This window comes from Equus caballus, chromosome 18, assembly GCF_041296265.1.
Source record: "Equus caballus isolate H_3958 breed thoroughbred chromosome 18, TB-T2T, whole genome shotgun sequence".
Taxonomy (NCBI): Eukaryota; Metazoa; Chordata; class Mammalia; order Perissodactyla; family Equidae; genus Equus; species Equus caballus.
In genome coordinates this window covers 39,443,234-39,463,021 of record NC_091701.1, presented here as the reverse complement: position 1 = coordinate 39,463,021, position 19,788 = coordinate 39,443,234, and the positions used below count along the sequence as shown (strand labels likewise).

Below are 19,788 nucleotides of genomic sequence, written 5' to 3'. Positions count from 1 at the left end.
AATTTTCTTCTTGGCTTTATAACTTTACCAAGTATCAGTTTCTCTGATGAGAAAAAAAAATGTGATTCAGGTTCCCTAAACGAATGTTCTCTAATGAGAGCATTTAGGCACTTGGTGTGTTTTATCCCTGAATATGTAGCCTGCCTTCTTGCCAGACCGTCAGATGCCCTTCACGAGGCATTCCGGACGGACCTTTGTGTTTCTGTCTTAGGAGCAGACTTGCTGGCAATGATACCTGGCATTGCAAAATCCTTCCTTAAGCCTTTGTTTAATGCCAAAGATCTCAAATGCTTTCAGATTCTGGAGAGGTGCCAAACTGCACTCTCGGATTAGGAGACGATGGAAGGACTCCCATATTTATAAACCTAATATAAGCTGTCATTTCAAATGAATGAATCGTTTATACTGTTGGAAGGGGTCCAGGGATGTTTGGGGTTCCTTTTTTAGCCCATAAAGTCCTGAGCTATTGGACTTTTATAACAATAGTCTAATAACCGCATTGTTATTTGTGCTACATTGAAGTGAGCCGGTAAGAAATTCAGCCTGTTCCTTTTGCTGACCCCTGGGATCATAGCTACAGGCTGGTTTCCTTGGAGCACTTTCTCATTTGTCTTTTGTGTCAAAGACTTTAGTGGGAAGTGTGGGGTTTGGTGCAGTATTTAGAATGATAATCAGTTTAAATGCCTTAAAGCATTATAGAGTGCATGACTGGGCAGGTGGGTGGGAGAAGGTTGGGGATAAGTCCATCCTGTTGTGCCTAGATTGCTCAAGTCCCACTTAAAACATAAATGTGAATACTTTTCTATGAGGTACAAGATTATCCTAAACCGTGGAGAGTCTTAAAAAGTCCATGATGCTCTTTGCTCTGCCTCTTCCTCTGCCAATCTAGGATTAGACTACAAGAGTACGTGTGTCCAGATGGTGAAATGAGTATTCCCCAGAACAAAAAAGTCTTTTAAAAGCTTTGGCTGTGGTGAACGCCTGGGTTTCCAGGCCTGCGCCTCTGGTTGCGGAGCCAGCCCTGGATCCTCCCAGGGGGTGTCCAGAACTCCCTGCTGCTCCAAGTGTGTTCACACGGGCCTGGTTCTGGTGATACAAAGGGCAAACAGTGCCAGCCATAACACTGAGTAATGCTGGGAGGTGCCTTTTAGAACAAACAATGTGGGTGAGCTCCACGGAGAGGGAATACCTCTGGCTTGACATTTAAATTACTGAATTATTGAAATGAATGTCAATTAGGTGGAGTAGACTTGCTGCCTTCTGCCAGGGCACTTCCTGGTTATTTGCACAGGCAAGTGTAAAATACTTCATATCAGATATGGTGCTTCCTGTCTGTGCTGTTGAAAATCACTCCCAGAAGGTGATTATCTATTCCTTGCTGTGTTCCTTGATGTGTACTGTATTTATATCATGATCTGAGAGATTCAGTGTTCACACAACCTTACCTGTGACCCTAAAAGGGATTTGGTGATAATTCTCTAACCCCTATTCCCTGACAATCTCACTCCAAATAAAATATCACAGACCCACATATGTGATGGTTATTCCTAAATGTCAACAAGACTAAAACAGGAGTCAGGGGCATTTTGGGGCCTGCTGTGTTCCTTAGGATTGTGGATATTAAGATCTGAAAATGCTACCACTTTGCTTTTAGCTTCCTTTGTTGAATTAGTAATCCTAGCTCAGAAAATCCTTTTGGCAGCTCTTTGACTAATCTGCTCTGTCAGATGAAATTGCCAAGGTGGCATTTAACTAACGTGTGTGCAGGCGTGTGCGTGAGTGCGTGTGGTCATTCTTATATTCTTAAGAATTTAGGGTCTTCCTTTATATTTGGCTGTCTATAGAAAATAGATACATGACAGGCTCTGCTAATTAGTTATTTGGGAATATACAAATTAAGAAGATTAAATGTTGGTGAGAATCAAAATAGGAAGAAGTCGGTGAAGGTTTTGTCCATTAGCTAACTGCTGGACTGAGTTCCTGGTTCCACTGTATCAGAGATTGAGTTAATTATTACATATCATTAACAGCCGTCTTTCTTCCCCATTTTTCTTTGTCCTGATTGTGGAGGAGAGGATATGCTAACCCCGGTTTTTGACATCTTACTGAAAAAAATCACCAGTTTAAAGGTAGTAAACCCTGATTGTAAGTACTCAACTCTGAGAAGGATGTAAAGATTCAAGGAGAGTGTTTAATAAATGAGTGAATCCCTTTGGCTTGGATTATGACCCCACAGGATAAGATCTGATTAAGTTTGATACTCTGTTATGCCTGTGTGCACTGTGTAGTTGGGTATATAGTTAGTTGAATTTTAATAAGGATGGTATTTACTTGAGACTGCTCAATTCTGGCAAAATTCTTGAGGTTGCAGTCCAAACACCTGCCAGATGTTCCCTTGTCCTGTCAAAAACTAGAGACCTTGGAAGGGCAGTGTCCCTTCTTGCCGTCTGTGGACCTAGAGTTCAGTTTGGGCTGGAAATTTAAAAGCAGATTTCACTCAGAGCACGTTAGAAAAATTATTATTATTGTTGTTATCTTCTTTTCTTAAAATTTGACACTTTTTTTCTTAGAACTACAAAATGTCATTAATTCTTTGGCATCCTGGACCATCATCCATTGCCATAGGATCCATGGTGACCGAGCCCTCTAGGGTCTGGGGTAACTTGTTTGTAGTAGTTCCTAGTGGACTGTAAGTACAGCGAGTTTGTAATTCATCCTCCTCAATCCATTATCCGTCCAAAAGCAGCTAACCCCCTATTTTATTTTCATTTTATCCATTCATCCTAAGACTAATCCCTCATTGCCAACCCACTGTCAACAGGCACATCCTCCTTAATGTGTTGTGTATGTATCCTTGGATATCTATTACCTTTAAAAAATATTTAGGGTTTTAAAATAAATGTTTGTTTCAAATAAATTGCATTATTGCAGTTTTTAAATATCATCTTTTTAATTCCCTGCCGTACATCACAAACAAATCAGTATGACACCATTAACTCCCTTCCTTACCCCGCCCATCCGTTTCCTTCCAAAGAATCATCACCTGTTGGGCGGCATAGTTGGCAACCCTCAGCCCAGCTTTGTGCCATTCAAGAGTGGCAAGCATGTCTAGACTCCCTAGAAATATTATCTTTCAACTCGCTTTTGGCAAGTGTAAACTTTTTGCTGGATTATGTCAACAGATATGTATGTTTCTCATCCTCATAGAAATAGATTGGTGCTGGAATTTCTCTTGGATTTCTCTAGGCAGGGAAAATGAAGACTATTTCTTGGCTCATTAAAATTTTTGCTCATTAAAAATGTCTGAGGGCTCTTGATTCTCAGGGGTGAGACTGGTGACATACATATACTGTCAGCGGCTATTTTGGATTTTCTGCTTTCAGGCATGTCTTTGCTCTTGGACGAGCCCCTTGTGGTTTTCAAAAGAACTAACAAGTCAATTATAAATAGAAGGCTTGTGTCTGTGTGTCTGCATGCACTTACTCTGTGGGACGAGGCACCCACATTACAGTGGGCAGTGAACTATTTTTCACTTCTTTGAAGAGGGAAGAAGAAAGATTAAGAACGCTTTTCTCTTTTTGAGATAACTCATCTCTACACACACCCACACAAATCTGTGTAAATGAACTTGACATTTTCAAAGACCTTACCTTAAGGTCTCCTCTTGAAAGCACAGCCACCCGACCTGTTATTTTAAGAAAGAGGCAGTTATCACACAGACCTGCTACAGAGGGTTCAAGGATTAGAAGGCAGCCTGTCTGTGCCATAGGCCTTTGGAGGGAGCTCTGAGAGCTGAATTTCCTCGTATGAACAGTGCTTTAGTGAAAGTGACCTCAGCTAACTCATCAGTGGCCTCTAGGACTTGGCTATTTACATTCTGTTCTTACTTTCCTTTCCCACTAGTGGAAACCGTTTGGAGCAGCAAGTCTGAACTAATCATCATTCTAACAAGGGAGGGGAAAAGAAAGAGTGATTTGAAAAATGAAACTGCAAATGAGCGTTTTCAGAAAGAGACAGTTAGGAGGTCTGGTTAGGTGTGCTTCACTGACGATGCGTTTCTGCCTCTTTCCCTTGCACCTTGGACCCACCAGGTGTGGCCTCCTCCTTTGGTCCCACCTGTTACCTTATTGTGCAGACATTGTTCTATTCCTTTTGTCTCCTTGGGCCCTCGTCCTCAATAATTGGTGCTAAATTTTTTCTGCCAGTTGAAAATGTGTAAGCAGCTATGAATTCCCATTGTAATCACTGTAAAAACTTCAGTGTTACTACTATTGAAAAATTAGTCTAGACATCTAGCTGAAAATATTGATAGTATGGGTTTGTAATTGTAGACTGTGCATCCTTATAAACTCATATTAGACTGATATATTTCTGAAGCAGACAGGTAATGGCAGGAACATCAGCATTCCTTGTATTACTAGTTGATGGAGATGTGTATGGAGCGGCCATATATTAAGGTAATGAGCTTTATGTTCTGGTAAATCATTTTATTTTGATGCAAGAATTGGCATATGAGAGCCCATCAGGCTGAAGATAACATGAAAACCACAGTGGGGGGCTGGCCCTGTGGCCGAGTGGTTCACTTCATGCTCTCCTCTTCGGCAGCTCAGGGTTTCACTGGTTCGGATCCTGGGCGCGGACATGGCACCGCTCGTCAAACCATCCTGAGGCGGCATCCCACATGCCACAACTTAAAATATACAACTATGTAACAGGGGGCTTTGGGGAGAAAAAGGAAAAAAGAAAAAAAAGAAAACCACAGTGTTCATTTTCAGAAGACTGTGGACAGGTGATAACCATTCTTTGGCCTACTATGATCTAAAAGAATACACAGCCTATATAAATGCATTCATACATTGAGAGGGGATTATTATTTGGTGGTTGGTTAAGTGAGAGGTACGAGATAACACAATGTGGACATAATGGCCAATGGCAGTGCTTAGCCTGACTTTCTGTTTGGTTAATGTGTTTGTAATAGTCTTGGAGAAACTCTATTTTTCTCCCAATGCGGGTGAAACCCATGCAGTGATTTTTCTCCCCACTTCCTCTCTCCTTTGCAGATGAGAAGCCCAAGGTAAACCCCAAACTTTACATGTGTGTGTGTGAAGGCCTCTCCTGTGGGAATGAGGACCACTGTGAAGGCCAGCAGTGCTTTTCCTCGCTGAGCATCAACGATGGCTTCCACGTCTACCAGAAAGGCTGCTTCCAGGTGTACGAGCAGGGGAAGATGACCTGTAAGACCCCGCCATCACCTGGCCAAGCTGTGGAGTGCTGCCAAGGGGACTGGTGTAACAGGAACATCACGGCCCAGCTGCCCACTAAAGGTTCCCATGGACTTTTCTGTTTCTAGATCAAGGGTTTCTGTTCATATTGTCCTGATTCTGTGTGGGTTAAAGATGTAAGTAGCCACAAGGCTTTCCTCCTACTCTTTGAACCAGAGGCAATGGGTGACGAGGAAGGTAGCTCTAGATGAGGAAGAGAAAGACACAGCTTTTTGGAATCTAAAAGGAGGATGGACATTTTTGGGAAAGTGAGCGACATTCTGTCCACCTTTAGGGTGGCTTGGCTGACCAGATCTCTCTGTAGGCATGAGCAGTGAACAGCTCCTCATACCCTTTTCTGTTAAGGAGCCATGATGTTATAATTTCTGAAACAATTTTGCTCAGTAAGTACTCATCTCTATGTTCATTATATAAGGAGGAAAATGGAACATAGGACTTCGTTGCCTAGGTGGAATACCTTTCCTTCTTTATGAGGAAGGGGACAAAGAAAGACTCACTAACCTTTTCTCCCATATCTGGTTCCCAGTGATCTATCAGAGAAACTTGAAGGTTTCACCTGAACCTTGTGGTTTATGTACAATCTTCCTTGTGTCGTATTCAATATGGATTCCATATCCAATGGAAGTCAGTCCTCCTCTGAAACTGTTTCCCCATAAAATGAGCCCTAAATTGCTATCTTAAAGTCCTTACAGGGGCTGACCTGGTGGCATAGTGGTTGGGTTCACATGCTCCAGGGTTTGCTGGTTCTGATCCTGGGTGTAGACCTATACACCGCTCATCAAGCCATGCTGTGGTGGTGTCCCACATACAAAATAGAGGAAGATTGGCACAGGGGTTAGCTCAGGGCCAATCTTCCTCAAGCAGAAAGAGGAAGATTGTCGAAGGATGTTGGCTCAAGGCCAATCTTCCTCACCAAAAAGAAAAAGTCCCTACAAATATTAATGTACCTTAGTGTTTGTAGACTCACTGCAACCCAAATTTACTTAATACATAGTACGTTTTTAATAGACAAAATTGTTTAATTTTGTACTCACGAAAGAAGAAACAAACCAAAAAATGGAGTAGGAGAGTCTACTAGGAGCATCCACTGCCAGAAATGTCAGCCAGCAAGGGAGGAGACAGAAAAGTGAAAAAAAAATTGATACAAGTGTTAACAGCAATTTCTGAAGTTATAGTGATGACCTTAAGGCGTATAGAAAAGATTAAATTCTGATAAGCAAATAGGGTTGAATAGTAAAAAAGATTTTAAAAAGAGAGATCAAGTATTTAAATGGTTAAAACTAAAAGAGTACTTGATGGAGTAAACTAAAACTTTGTGAGTTAAATGTTATTAATAGAGTGAAGGGACATGAAGAAATGTCTGTATTTGCACAAAAATTGTGTCTACAGTATGGAAAGTTTCTTATCTGCAGAGCACTCTGCTAGACTTTGTTGTAATAGAAAATTTATTTTCTTAAGGAATTTCTCATTAGGGAGGCACAATATTTATAATTTAATGTTTTATATAATTAGTTTTACACTTTATCGTATAAGTGACACATATCATAGAGTATTACGTGCCAAGTCGTTGATTAATTTGGATTTGGAAAGTTAAAAGAAATGTATAAAGGAAGTTAGGCTTGAGATTTGATGGCTGAAGGCACCAGGCACATGGAAAAGAGTAAGGCATGTGTGAGGAAGAGCAGGGCTTGGTGACATAATGTCATGAACGGGTCTGAAATGCAAAGATGATGATTGTTTCGGGACCTTTTTATTATGGACCATCACTATCCAACTAAGAAATTTTGCTTTTCCTCACTAGGCAGGTAGAAAGTCTTTCTGAATATTTGCTTGAGTGAGATGTGTGTTTGAATGAATGCACGAATGTTTGAATGGGTGATGTAATAATGTCTAAAGGAAGGGGTGAATGAGTGATTAGGAAAGTGAGCGAACCAGGGAATGAATGTTGACTGAGTCAAAGAACAGATGAATGAGTAGGTTCCTAGGCAGAAATCGTGATGTAAAAAGATCAATGAGAATTCAGCAGTAGGCATCCAAGATACGTTGGAGAGAGAGACCACAGGTTGGGTAATTCAGTTTGAACTCAGCAGTTTCTCATGGGGATATTACAGCACCATGTCTGTCTGTAAGGGCTTGATGATCAAACATCCTTACAGATCAAATCCGAGTTCATAAGAGCAGTATTAGAGATTTGTATAGTACTTTATATTTTAAAAGCTTTTTCGCATACGTGCATTAATACAGTTGGTTCTCAGTGGAATTTTTTCAAACTCCAGGTGTGTCTAAATGAATAATGATTAAAATGACTGGGCTGTTGGCCAGGCGTTAGGAAGTATTTCAGTTTTAAAGCTTTGTGACTTGTGAGATTTTGTGGTCAGGATCAGGAGCTACTTGTTAGGGTACTGGTTATGCTAAATAATACGTAAATAGTGTTCCTTACAGCCAATTACCCTTTTCTCCCCCATCTCCAGGGAAATCCTTTCCTGGAACACAGAATTTCCACTTGGAGGTTGGCCTCATTATTCTGTCCGTGGTGTTTGCAGTGTGCCTTCTGGCTTGCATACTGGGAGTTGCTCTCCGAAAATTTAAAAGGCGCAACCAAGAACGCCTCAATCCCAGAGATGTGGAGTACGGCACCATCGAAGGGCTCATCACCACCAATGTTGGAGACAGCACGTTAGCAGTGAGTTTGTGACCCCAGGGAATCCCGAGTGTAATGAAGATGGCTGAAGACACTTTCTTCTTTTCCAGCATGAAACGCTGCCCAGTCAGCGGGTGACTGGACGGTGTGCACTCATACCACTGGTCACTCACGTCCTAAGGAAGCATATGCTTAGTCTCCCCTGTGTGAGAACATTTATTTTAGACAGACATTGACATTAAATGAGGGAGGAGATTTATTTTAGTAAATTCTTCGTAGTTATTTTTTTTGGGGAGTAAGGGAAAAGGAACAGAGAATGGCTGCCTATAATTTTGGGGGGTGGTGTTAGAGTTTATGGTACTTAGTTGCTCTATTTTTAGCAATGAAAGTGCTTTCCAAAAAAGCACTTTTTGCTTAATATTAAAAATCACTTTCCCTTCTAGATTAATTCAGCACCCTGTAATTTAAGACTAAAACTTGACATCCAAAAAAAGCAGCTGTTAAATTTTTCCTGCTCCTGTGCTGCCCCCTTGTGGAGTGTAGTCATTTGGTTACACCAGAGCTGTCCAACAGAAATTCTTGCGCCACATTTATCATTTTAAATTTCCTAGCAGCTACCTTAAAAAAAGTCAAAAAATAAAACCCACAGGTGATATTAATTTTAACAATATATTTAACCTAATATATATAATTATTATCCTTTCAATATATAATCATAAAGAATTATGGAGATATTTGCATTCTCTTTTTTTTGAACTGAGTTTTCAAAATCTGGTGTGTGTTTCACACTTAGAGCATCTGTCAGTTCAGACTAGCTGCATTTCATTTGCTCAGTGTCAGCATGTGGCTAGTAGCCTCCCTAATGGATAGCACAGGGTTAGAAACCATTGTATTTATATATATATATTTTTTTTTTTTTTTTTTTTGAGGAAGATTAGCCCTGAGCTCACATCTGCTGCCAATCCTCTTCTTTTTTTCTGAGGAAGACTGGCCCTGAGCTAACATCCGTGCCCATCTTCATCTACTTTATATGTGGGACGCCTGCCACAGCATGGCCTGACAAGTGGTGTGTAGGTCTGCACCTGGCATCCAAACTGGCGAATCCAGGGCCACCAAAGCAGAACGTGTGAACTTAACCACTGTGCCACCAGGCTGGTCCCTATTTATATGTTTTAAAGTTACTCTTTTGCATATTTTAAAAGGATGAAATCACATGAAAAAGTGTGGCCATCTTCCTTTTTTTACTTTTTAAAATTGTCAAGTGTTAATTTTTTTTTTTTTAAGATTGGCACCTGAGCTAACAACTGTTGCCAATCTTCTCTCTTTTTTTTTTCTTCTTTTTCTCCCCAAAGCCCCCCAGTACATAGTTGTGTATTCTAATTGTGAATGCCTCTGGTTGTGCTATGTGGAACGCCACCTCAGCATGGCCTGATGAATGGTACCATGTCCGCACCCAGGATTCGAACCATTGAAACCCTGGGCCGCTGAAGTGGTGTGTGCCAACTTAATCACTCGGCCACACTGCTGGCTCCTCAAGTGTTAACTTTAAAGAAACTTTGAATGAGAAAAGGGAATCACTTACTATAAATAGGTTACCATAAAGGTGCAGAAGAGAAGAGTACTAACATTCTAAAGGGATACTATGCTGGGTCTGATGCCTGTGCTGAAAAAGACAAAGATTAGTCAGTGTTAGAGAGATGTTAAAGATTTACCAATACCAAATCGAGACTCTCTCTGTCATAATCTGATGAATGGAAGAACGACTGACGTAATAACTTTGTCATGTGATTCCATGCTATTTAATGCCATGACCATGTACTGCATAAGATCCTCTTTATTAAGTCTTGTTCTGCTAGGTGACAAGCTTAAAAGTAAAAGTAGTCCTGCAGTTAAGCCTGCCCTGCGACTTCCTTGTTGCTGGGGAAGACTTGTCCTCACCAGTCTCTGTTGCTCTGGTGCCTGGCGCGTTGTTAAAACATTTGGTGGTGGCCCATACAGGCTGGGCAATAGTCCATTCCGCTGCTTTCCCCCTCCCTGGGCCACCCGTCAAGTGTCCTTTTTGGTATGCAAAAGGGAGAAGGAATCTTGTTTATCTTCCTTTTACCTACCTGTTTAAATCGTGTATGGTGAAACCGGGAAAAGATGGAACTAAGGATGTTTCTGTTTCAAAAAGTAGAGAGAGAGTTTTTGCTAGAAATGTACTTAGAAGTTTATTTCAAGTTTTAAGGAAAATTAAGCGAGTTTATTGAGTTAGTAGCAAGAAGATCTAAGTCTGAATCCTGACGATGCTTTAGTAAAGCAAGATTCTAAAACTTCGTTCCTCAGAACTGCTAACGTAACTGATTATCATGGGCAATAATAAGCATATCTAGTGTAAATTACTGTTTAAATAGCTTCTATTACTTTGAAAGAGGAATGGGAGTGTATGCTCAAAGAGTCTTCTCAACTCAACCGTGTTAGATGACAGTATATCAGGATATGATAATGCAGTAAAGAGGACTATTTAAGACACGTTGTCATGCCAGCCCTGATGGCCTACTAGTTACAGTTTGGCATGTTCTGCTTCCGCGGCCTGGGTTTGGTTCCTGAGTGTGGAACCACACCACTTGTCTGTCAGTAGCTACACCGTGGTGGCAGCTCACAGAAGAACTAGAGGGACCTACAACTAGAATATACAACTATGTACTGGGGTTTTGGGGAGCAAAAAAAGAAAACAAGAGGAAGATTGGCAATAGATGTTAGCTCAGGGCAAATCTTTCCCAGCACAAAAAACCCAGAAAACAAAATCATGTTGTCATTATCGATCTATGTACTTGCTTATTTAAGCAATATCCTCATTTACGTGATTCAACAAAGCGTACCTTACTGAACAGCTTTGCTACATTGAAAAAGAAGCCTGGAAGCCCAAGAGTTGAAGTAGATGTTTGTCAGTCTTCGGTTGACTCCCCTCTCCCCCCATTAAGTCTATGAACTAGGTTTATTTATTTATTTATTTACTTATTTTATATTTTTGAGGAAGATTAGCCCTGAGCTAACATCTGCTGCCAGTCCTCCTCTTTTTGCTGAGGAAGACTGGCCCTGAGCTAACATCAGTGCCCATTTTCCTCTACTTTATATGTGGGACGCCTGCCACAGCATGGCTTGACAAGCAGTGTGTAGGTCCGCACCCGGGATCTGAACCAGTGAACCCTGGGCCACCGAAGCGGAACATACAAACTGTACCACTGCGCCACCAGGCCAGCCCCTGTGAACTAGGTTTAGAACCAGGATTATACAATTCGAATAAACAACACATTAGTTTAACTTTCAGAATTATTCTCTCAAAAATATTGAAGGAACAAAGAGAAAAATAACAGCAAAAGAGAATGGTTAGGGAGATGTGAAACTACATGATCTATATTCAATTTCTCGTTGATTATCCATTTTGTGATTTTTAAGGATTCTAAATTTACTCCTTTGGATGTTCAGATTTTGGTAATTTTGCTGACCAACAGTACTTCACAGTGGTGCTCAGAGTAAGAAAAGGAAGATGAAATTTAAACAAATCAGTGTATGGCTTTCCCAGGCCAGCTAAGCGTTTGGGAAGGGATGAGCTTTGGCGAATGTTAGGTCAACACTGCCGCAACCTTACCACCATCACCATGGGCACCATATTGTTTGTTCTCGACAATCCATTCCTGATACAAAAAGACTTCTGCTTCTTGGCTTGCACTGAGAAGAAGAAGGAAAACTTTATGAATGAACTAACAGGGAATCTTTTTTACAGTATATTCAGTTTTAGAAGTAGATTTGGGACGTGGTTTTATGTTTCTAATGAAAGTTTTATTTTTTTCTCTTTCTGATTTGTGGGTAATTTCATATCAAGAAATGAGTTGTACTTGTTAATTTTTGTGACCCTTCTGTTCCTCCCCGGCCTGAAAGGTGACCTCCATCCAGGTAGCCCCTCTCTGCTTGAGTATACCAGTTGGATGACCCACATGGCCATTGGAGGCTTTCCCTACCAACGATATTAGAGTTGTTTGTTCTTTATTCCTAATTTGTCTGTTCCTAATTCGAGTTCCTTAGCTGGCATGTCTGCTAAAGTGGATCCTTTGGTGGATATTTATGAGCAGAGCAGAATATGGTCCATTACACCCAGCCTTTCTACTTGGAGGCCCTTTCTCCTCTTTTTGCTTCACTTACTCTTCTTTTACTGCTTCCCCTGTGCTCAGCCCTTGCACTTGGACTTTATAATTTGCGTCTTCAACTTTGTCCACCTAGCTTCTTTTTTTTGGTATATTTTTTTCTAAAACCCTGGATGCAAGAAAGGACTACTTATCCCTCAGGAAAACCTGTCACGTATTAGGGAAAGGGCCAACTTCTGGTTTTCATAAGAAATAAAATCAGTCCTTCCTCCAGTGGGGCTTTCCATGCACATTAACGGGCCACGTGTCCAGGATTGCCGCCTCTGTGCGACTGACATGCCTGCTCTTACTCTAAACTGGGAGCTGTTTCTCACAGTTTCCTTTTCTCCTTGTCTTGACACACAGGATTTATTGGATCATTCGTGTACATCAGGAAGCGGCTCTGGCCTACCTTTTCTGGTACAAAGAACAGTGGCTCGTCAGATCACTCTGTTGGAGTGTGTCGGTAATTCTTTTTTCCCTTTCTTTGAAGGTTATGTACAATGTTAGATGGGGTTCTAGAAGTAGGATGGAACTTGGACAATCTGCGTCTTGTTGTCTGTTGCTTGTTAAATGTCAGGAGATGCGGGGCAGCCGTGTCATATAGCTATGTCTCTGTTCTCGGGGACTCGTGTTGAAGCACCTGATCTTTTTGAACTTCTTGTCAAAGGAATCTGTCACTCATTAGTGTAGAGAATCCCTCGTCAAAAGCTTTCAGCTGCAGGTAGACCCTTTGGGATGATGGAAGTGCTTGAAAATGAATTAATATGACTGCTCCTGACTGTAGGCATTGAGTGATCTGGAGTAAGTATTTGGACAACAAAGTTGCTAATTACAATTCTCTAATCCCTCTCACTCTTCCTCTGCTTTAAAAAAAAAAATGAAGTAAATTTGCTAAAGCTACCTTTGTAATTGCTTTATTTAAGCAAGAGCTATATACATTTATCTATGGCCTCTCACATTTTCCCCTTATATCAACATATTTATATGTAAATATAATCATAGTGTGTATATCATTTGTGTCCCTTTTAAGCCTACACATATTTCAATATATTTGTATACATCATACATATTTTAAAAGATTGTGTAATAATAGTCTATTGAATATAGTTTAACCTTAACAATACTACTTGAAAAAGTTTTTGCACACGTTGCTTCTTTCTTTTGAGGGCTCAGAATAAATTCCCAGAAATTGTGGTTCATGGGTCAAAATTTGTGACTTTTTTATGGTTTGTTTTTATATATTGCCAGATTGTCCTCTAGGAAGATGGTGCAAAATGCTTTTTATAAGTCCTGATTTTGATTAGTTTTACTTTTACATGGCGGGTATTTGAGAGCCATGTGGTCGTTTTCTTTAATTTCCCTTGTAGATGGCATGCAGGGATGGCCACAGTAGTCGAATGGGTTGGCGACGTCTCCGTGCTCTCCCAGCCCTCCTGCTTTCTTTGGGCTGGACTTTGAAGCTTTTGGGAGGCAGCTGGCTATCACAAGCTACCTCTATCACTTAGCTGCTAGCCTCTGGCTTTTCTTACTGTTTTCATGGAAACCAGGACACCCCTCCCCCACAACCCAATAGTGGAAAGGGGAACGGGCAGAGGTAGTAAGAGCAGAGACTGCCACCTCCAGGCACAGAGGCGGCCAGCAGGAGCCTGTGGCCTTTTCTCTAGGTCTGCAGCTACTGTGGCTGTTTCTGAATGCCACTTCATGCCTCTCCTCCATAGTGGACTGTGAGCAGAGAAAATAACAATGGAAAAGCCCCAGATGTGCTCATTGCATATAACCAGGGTCCCTGGTTGTACTGGCTAACATCCTGTTTGATTATGAACAAGGGTGTCTGGAAAGTGGTGAGGAGGCAGCGAAGGGGGGACATTTACCTGTCTTGCTTACCCCCCACCCTCCTGTCCCGTGGCCACTGTCCATTCACAGAGCAGCAGATCACAAGATCAGCCCTCAGAGACTAACCCCAGTGTCCAAGGGCAAAATAATATGGCAGCTTTAAAAATATGTACTGTTTCTGGTTGTCTAGATATTCATCTTTTTTTGAAATAGTGTAAATTCAGTTGTAGCGTTTCGTTGGTGTAGTGCTAAACACTTTAATAAAAACGGTATCTTTTCAGTAGCTTGTAGTTAGCGTTCATGTGGTACAGCCTTGAATAAAACGTGTGTGATGAACTGCCTGGAGATATGTTATCATTTTTGGTTCAGAAACACGGGAAGTTGGACTAGATCAGTTGTTAACAGATGGTGGTCCGTGAACCCCTATAATTCAGGTGCATTAGGGATCCCTTTTTGGGCCTCTATGGCCCGGACTTTTGGGTAGCTCTGCTTCTGTTGTTAGGGACTTCTGCATAAGGCTGCATTTACAAAAAGCATTTGACAACTTAAAAACATTTGAAAACCATTAAAATAGGTTTCTATTTTAATTCTATCTACGTACCCTGACATGTATCTCTGTTTTCTTTAAAAAACGGGTTTAAGGCAACTTTATAGTAATGTCCACAATTCTCTAGGATACTTTTCTCTCCTTCCTAATGGCAATATGAGGAGAAAGGGCAAATAAAGATGCAGAATGGAATCAAAGGCAGGAAAAGATTAGCATACCATTTTCTAGCAGCTGATTTTTGTAGCATCTTAGCACCACCTTTCATCTTGAACTTCAAATGCTGGGCAATTGCTATGACTTTATTAAAATTAATCCTGTACTAGATTTTATTAAAATTAATCCTGCACTAAATGCTCTTTTTGTGACCTGACAGTGGCCCACAATGACCACTGACTGGCCACATTTAACACCCGTTTAGATGATTTGTTGGTATTTAATGGGGACATTGTTTATCCTAAGGGAATCCAGATTGAGTGGTTTTTGATTGTGTTTCAAGACATAATCACCTGGACAGACATGCTTTCTCTCTGCCTGTTTGGGTTCTCAGTGGCTTAGTTTTTCAGCAAAGAGCTGCGTTCCTGTCTATGCAGGTGGTGCTGCAGCTGCTTATTACAAGCAGAGATTCCCAGCAGCCACTGGCCTTGGTAGAGAGCCCTGCTGCCCTGCACGTTGTATTTCCTGCTGCATCGTTATCTAGGTGCTGCAAATGTCTTTACCCTTGGTTATACCCCGTGCTGATCCCCATAGTCTTGTGGTAATTACCTCCTCCCCCCAACCTCCTTGATCACCCCTACCTATAATTAAAGAGAAGAATGGGAGAGGGAGCACGTAGTTGAGAGGCTGACAGTTGTGGTCTTGCTGTAGGAGGGGGCATGCACCCAACAGATCAGATCACAACTAATCGCCACGTTTGTGAAGACGTCTTCTCCAAGTGGCCTTTTCAGTGTAGCCCACTTGGGGCATCACAGGGGCTGTCTAACAAGCAAATACCCATGACCAATGTCAGAAATCAGAACTGTTCTGGGATTATGTATTTAAGACTTTGCAAATCCTCTTTTGAAATACATTCTCTGCCAAGAAATCCTTTAGGAATGGCAGTGGCTGCTTGTCAGTCTCCTACACAGTATTGTTTTCTCTGTTGTTGGTGTGTGTATGTTTTTTAAAGTCCTTCAGAACACACATGTCAAACTTCATAGTCTCTTTTGTGAAAAATATAAGTGCATATGTAAATTCACAGATCTGGACTCTTAGAAAGTGCCTATGTTGATCCTGTCTGAAAGGAAGGAATCAAGTAAGCCAATTAATTTAGCCACATACGCTTTTTTTGGTTTTCAACACAACACTGAAGTCTAATAATCTATCATTATCTAAGTTTCACTAACTTTCATGTACTTTTAAAAACCATATGCATTTCATACCTTTTACTAGAGGAATTTAAATGTCAGCCTTGTAATTAGCAGTTAATTGTACAATGGAGATACCAACGGTGTTTAATTTGTTATCACGATGGGGTGGATTGTAGGGGTAGGTTCCACTTTATTTTTGTATGTCTTTACAGGCAAAAGGTTGTGGTATTTATACCCCCGAACTGAGTTTTTCAGAGTAAACAATGGGAGGGATTAAGAGTTGCAGGCATGAAGTTTATTGGCCACTTCTGTCCTCCTGTCCAATGTCGCCTCTGTGTTGCTTTCCAACAGGGAAAGGCAGGTATGGAGAAGTGTGGAGGGGCAGCTGGCAAGGGGAGAATGTCGCTGTGAAGATCTTCTCCTCCCGGGATGAGAAGTCATGGTTCAGAGAAACAGAATTATACAACACGGTGATGCTGAGGCATGAAAATATTTTAGGTAAGTACAAAGATAATCCCCTCGTTGATTGTATCTAGAAAGAAATAATTGCCTGCCGTTGCCCTCTCTGATTTGGTATATGTGAATTTGCGAGTCTCTCCTGAAAAGCAATATAGGGATCATCAGCATTTATATACTGTTTAATTTCCTTTGAACACCAATTTCTTATTTAAGTCTGCAAAGAAGCTAAGTTTGAAGATTCTTTGGATGATGAAAAGGAAATCGTTACTGCTAATTCTTATTCTGCAGGTCGTTATTTAAACAACAAAAATTTGCCCCATATTGTTCACTTCAAGGCTTCCTTGGTTGTGCTACTCACCCCACCCTTTTTGAATATTTATTACTTGAATCAAACTAAGAAAGATCTTTGGACGATTTCCTAGAGATTCACAGCTCCCAGGGACATCGTAATTAAATGCACATTCCCTCAAACTAGGCATCGTTTTTAAAGCCCAGATTTACAGAGGGATTTAGCATGCATTTTAATTTGGAAACTAAAGCTCAGAAACATTTGTGAAATATGCGAAGAGCCCATTGAAATACTGCTATATATAAATATAAATATAAAAGGTGAGAATATTCTTTGTGCCCATTGACTTCTATATTTTTGAAAAGTTTCTCTAAATGTGTTTATACTAATACATGTATGATGAATGCTGGAGCAGTAGTTCTTTAATAGCAGATAGAAGGTTTGTATAGAATCTGACTCTCTGCAGGATAGTGTTGGCCACTTCATGGCTATTGGATTAGGTTTGGCTTATAGGAAGGGCGTTGCCAGGGTTTATTTCTATTCCAGTACTGTCACTTTAGTATTAAACCTGAGTCAAGTTGTCTGCAAATAATGGTTTGACAGTCATCCAAAGCTTTGCTTCAACAGTATGGTGGTATGTTCCGGCTCAGAATTGTCCCAGTTTCTGCTGTTGTTTTCTCCCCTTCGCTTACTCCTTGGGCCCCAGCCATTACCTCACTTGTGTTGTTGCTGTTGGCCTCCCCGTTTCCAATCCATCTCGCCACACTGAGTTATCTTCCGCTGGGGAGCTGAGATACTTCTGCTCAATGTGTCTTTGATGACTCCCACATTGCCTGCAGCGTTTGTGACTTCTGGTCCTGGCAATCCATACTCTCTCTATTTTGGGGTCTCAAGGAGTCTCTAAAGCTTCCTCTACAGATATGCCCATATGCAGCCACTTCTGATATTTACCGTTCCTTGGGATTGCTATGAACATTCAGATGTCTGTGCCTTTGTTCATGTTGTTCTTGATCACCCACTGTCCCTATCCCTTCCCCCAACCACCCTGTCCTTAATCAGAATTTCTCAGTGTTGGGGCCAGCCCCATGGCACAGTGGTTAAGTGCGCACGCTCTGCTTTGGCGGCCCGGGGTTCGCCTGTTCGGATCCCGGGTGTGGACATGGCACCGCTTGGCAAGCCATGCTGTGGTAGGCATCCCACATATAAAGTACAGGAAGATGGGCTTGGATGTTAGCTCAGGGCCCGGGTCAGCAAAAAGAAGAGGATTGGCTGCAGATGTTAGCTCAGGACTAATCTTCCTCAAAAATATAAAACAGAACTTCTCAGTTCCCTTCCAGTTTCGCCCAGTGGATTTAACTGTGCTTTTCTGCACTCCCTCACTGTGTACCTCTGCTATGACTCTTACCACACGCAGCCTTGTGTTGCAGGTAGATGCATATGTGTAACAACAATAATGACCTGTTAGTATGCAGCCAGCACTGCTTTAAATGCACTAAGTGCGTTTTCTCACGTAATCCTCACCACGACCATAAGAGGGTAGATATTCTTATTTTCCTACTTTTAACTCATGAGGTAACCATGGTACAGAAAGGTTAACATCACCCGGCAAGTTAAACAATGGAGCTGTGATAGACTCCAGGCAGTCTAACTCCTAATCACGGTTCTGTACCCAACATGGTAGTTAGCTATAATGGAATTGTTTCTTAGATTCTGTTGTCAGAGTATGAGGTGAAAATTCATCTGCAATCAAAATTACCCTTAAATGTCCTGATTTTTCCGCTGACACTGGAACAGACTGAGGTTGAGCAAGGGATAAAGCATTGGTTATGTTAGAAGCTGTGATGTACAAGAAGTACTTATCTTTAAACACTAGAATTACTCTTAATGGGCAGGTGCGCATACTCTAAGAAGCATGTGGGATCTGAGACTCATTGAAGGAAGGGCATGTTCAGGCAAAACTTCTCATACTCAGGAGGCCCCCAGGTTCATTGAGCAAAATGCTCTAGATATCACTGTGCTGTGCAGGTAATCACTTTATCCATGCTCCTGAGTTAAATGACCTGGAATGATACACTCCATTGTACACAGAGGACAAGAATTATTTCCACTGTTTTTGGTTTCATACTCAGTGCTGATGACAGTACCCCACACGTGCTGGGTGCTCAGTAAATATTTATTAAATTAGACTGAATCACAAGAGAAATTTGAAAGTCACCTTTGCCGTATGATTCATGTGGGGGAAGTTAGGTTCCCTCAGTGTGATCACACAGGGTAAAACATTGTCCACTTCTTAGTACTCGTGCTCCATGGAAGTTCTGAAATCATGAGATCTTTCCACCCTCATCATAATTATAGCCATATGGATTGATCTTACCATGTAGTCCTTTTAGTGGGGAAAGCTCGTAGAAATGCACCATTAGAAATTTGTTAGAAATTTGTTAAATTTCTTTCCCTGCTTTACCAGTTTTCTGGAGGTAGAGACTTTAAAGTTTTCTGTGGTCATTTTCTTTTCTATCAGAAGAGCATATTGTTTTGAATATCAGACCATGATTTCCTCCCACCCTTGAGTATTGCTAACTCCAGCCTCCCAAAAAACATAATTAAATTACATGCACACACACGTGGACACACACACATATACATATACATACATACATACATACCTATATGCATACATATAAAACTCTGGGCCCTTGTTGTTTATCCTCCTAAAACAATATCTCGCAGACAATTAGTTTGGATTTCCATTGTTCCTTCTGCTGTCTGGTGTAGAAGTCAACAGATAAGTGAATAATGGGACGCTCTGTTGTGTGGTGGCAGGAGCAGTGGTTTGGGAGTTTGGGAAGCTGGTTTCTACTCAGCACCATTAGAGGCCCACTGTGTGACTTTAGGCCAAAATTGTATGTTTCAAACATTCTTTTCCTCATCACTAAAACCAAGGAATTTGAGTAATGTGAGAATTTTACTCCAGAGTCTCGTCTTACGTTCTTTTTTAATAAAATTGTGGTAAAATATACGTAAAGTTTACCATTTTAATCATGTTAAGTGTACAGCTCAGTGACATGAAGTATGTTGACATAGTGCAACCATCACCACCCTTTATCTCCAGAACCGTCTCATACTCTTAAAAGGTACTGCTGAACCATTTAATTAGTCAGAGTTTTTTGAGACCAGTTGGAAGGAAACTACTTGCAGAGGATACTAAGTTACAAAATTGTTCTGGTT

The 19,788-nt window shown here is 41.1% G+C and overlaps 1 protein-coding gene across 9 annotated transcripts in view; it reads left to right on the top strand.

The window, feature by feature from the left end:
- ACVR1 (activin A receptor type 1) overlaps positions 1-19,788 on the top strand; it is a 122,657-nt gene that overhangs the window by 81,049 nt on the left and 21,820 nt on the right. For all 9 annotated transcript variants that reach the window (XM_023622945.2, XM_070240978.1, XM_023622944.2 and 6 more), the window contains 4 exons: positions 5,061-5,324; positions 7,754-7,965; positions 12,453-12,552; positions 16,167-16,313. In XM_023622945.2, coding sequence (XP_023478713.1) covers positions 5,061-5,324; positions 7,754-7,965; positions 12,453-12,552; positions 16,167-16,313 — 723 coding nt within the window. The remainder of the gene's footprint in view (positions 1-5,060; positions 5,325-7,753; positions 7,966-12,452; positions 12,553-16,166; positions 16,314-19,788) is intronic.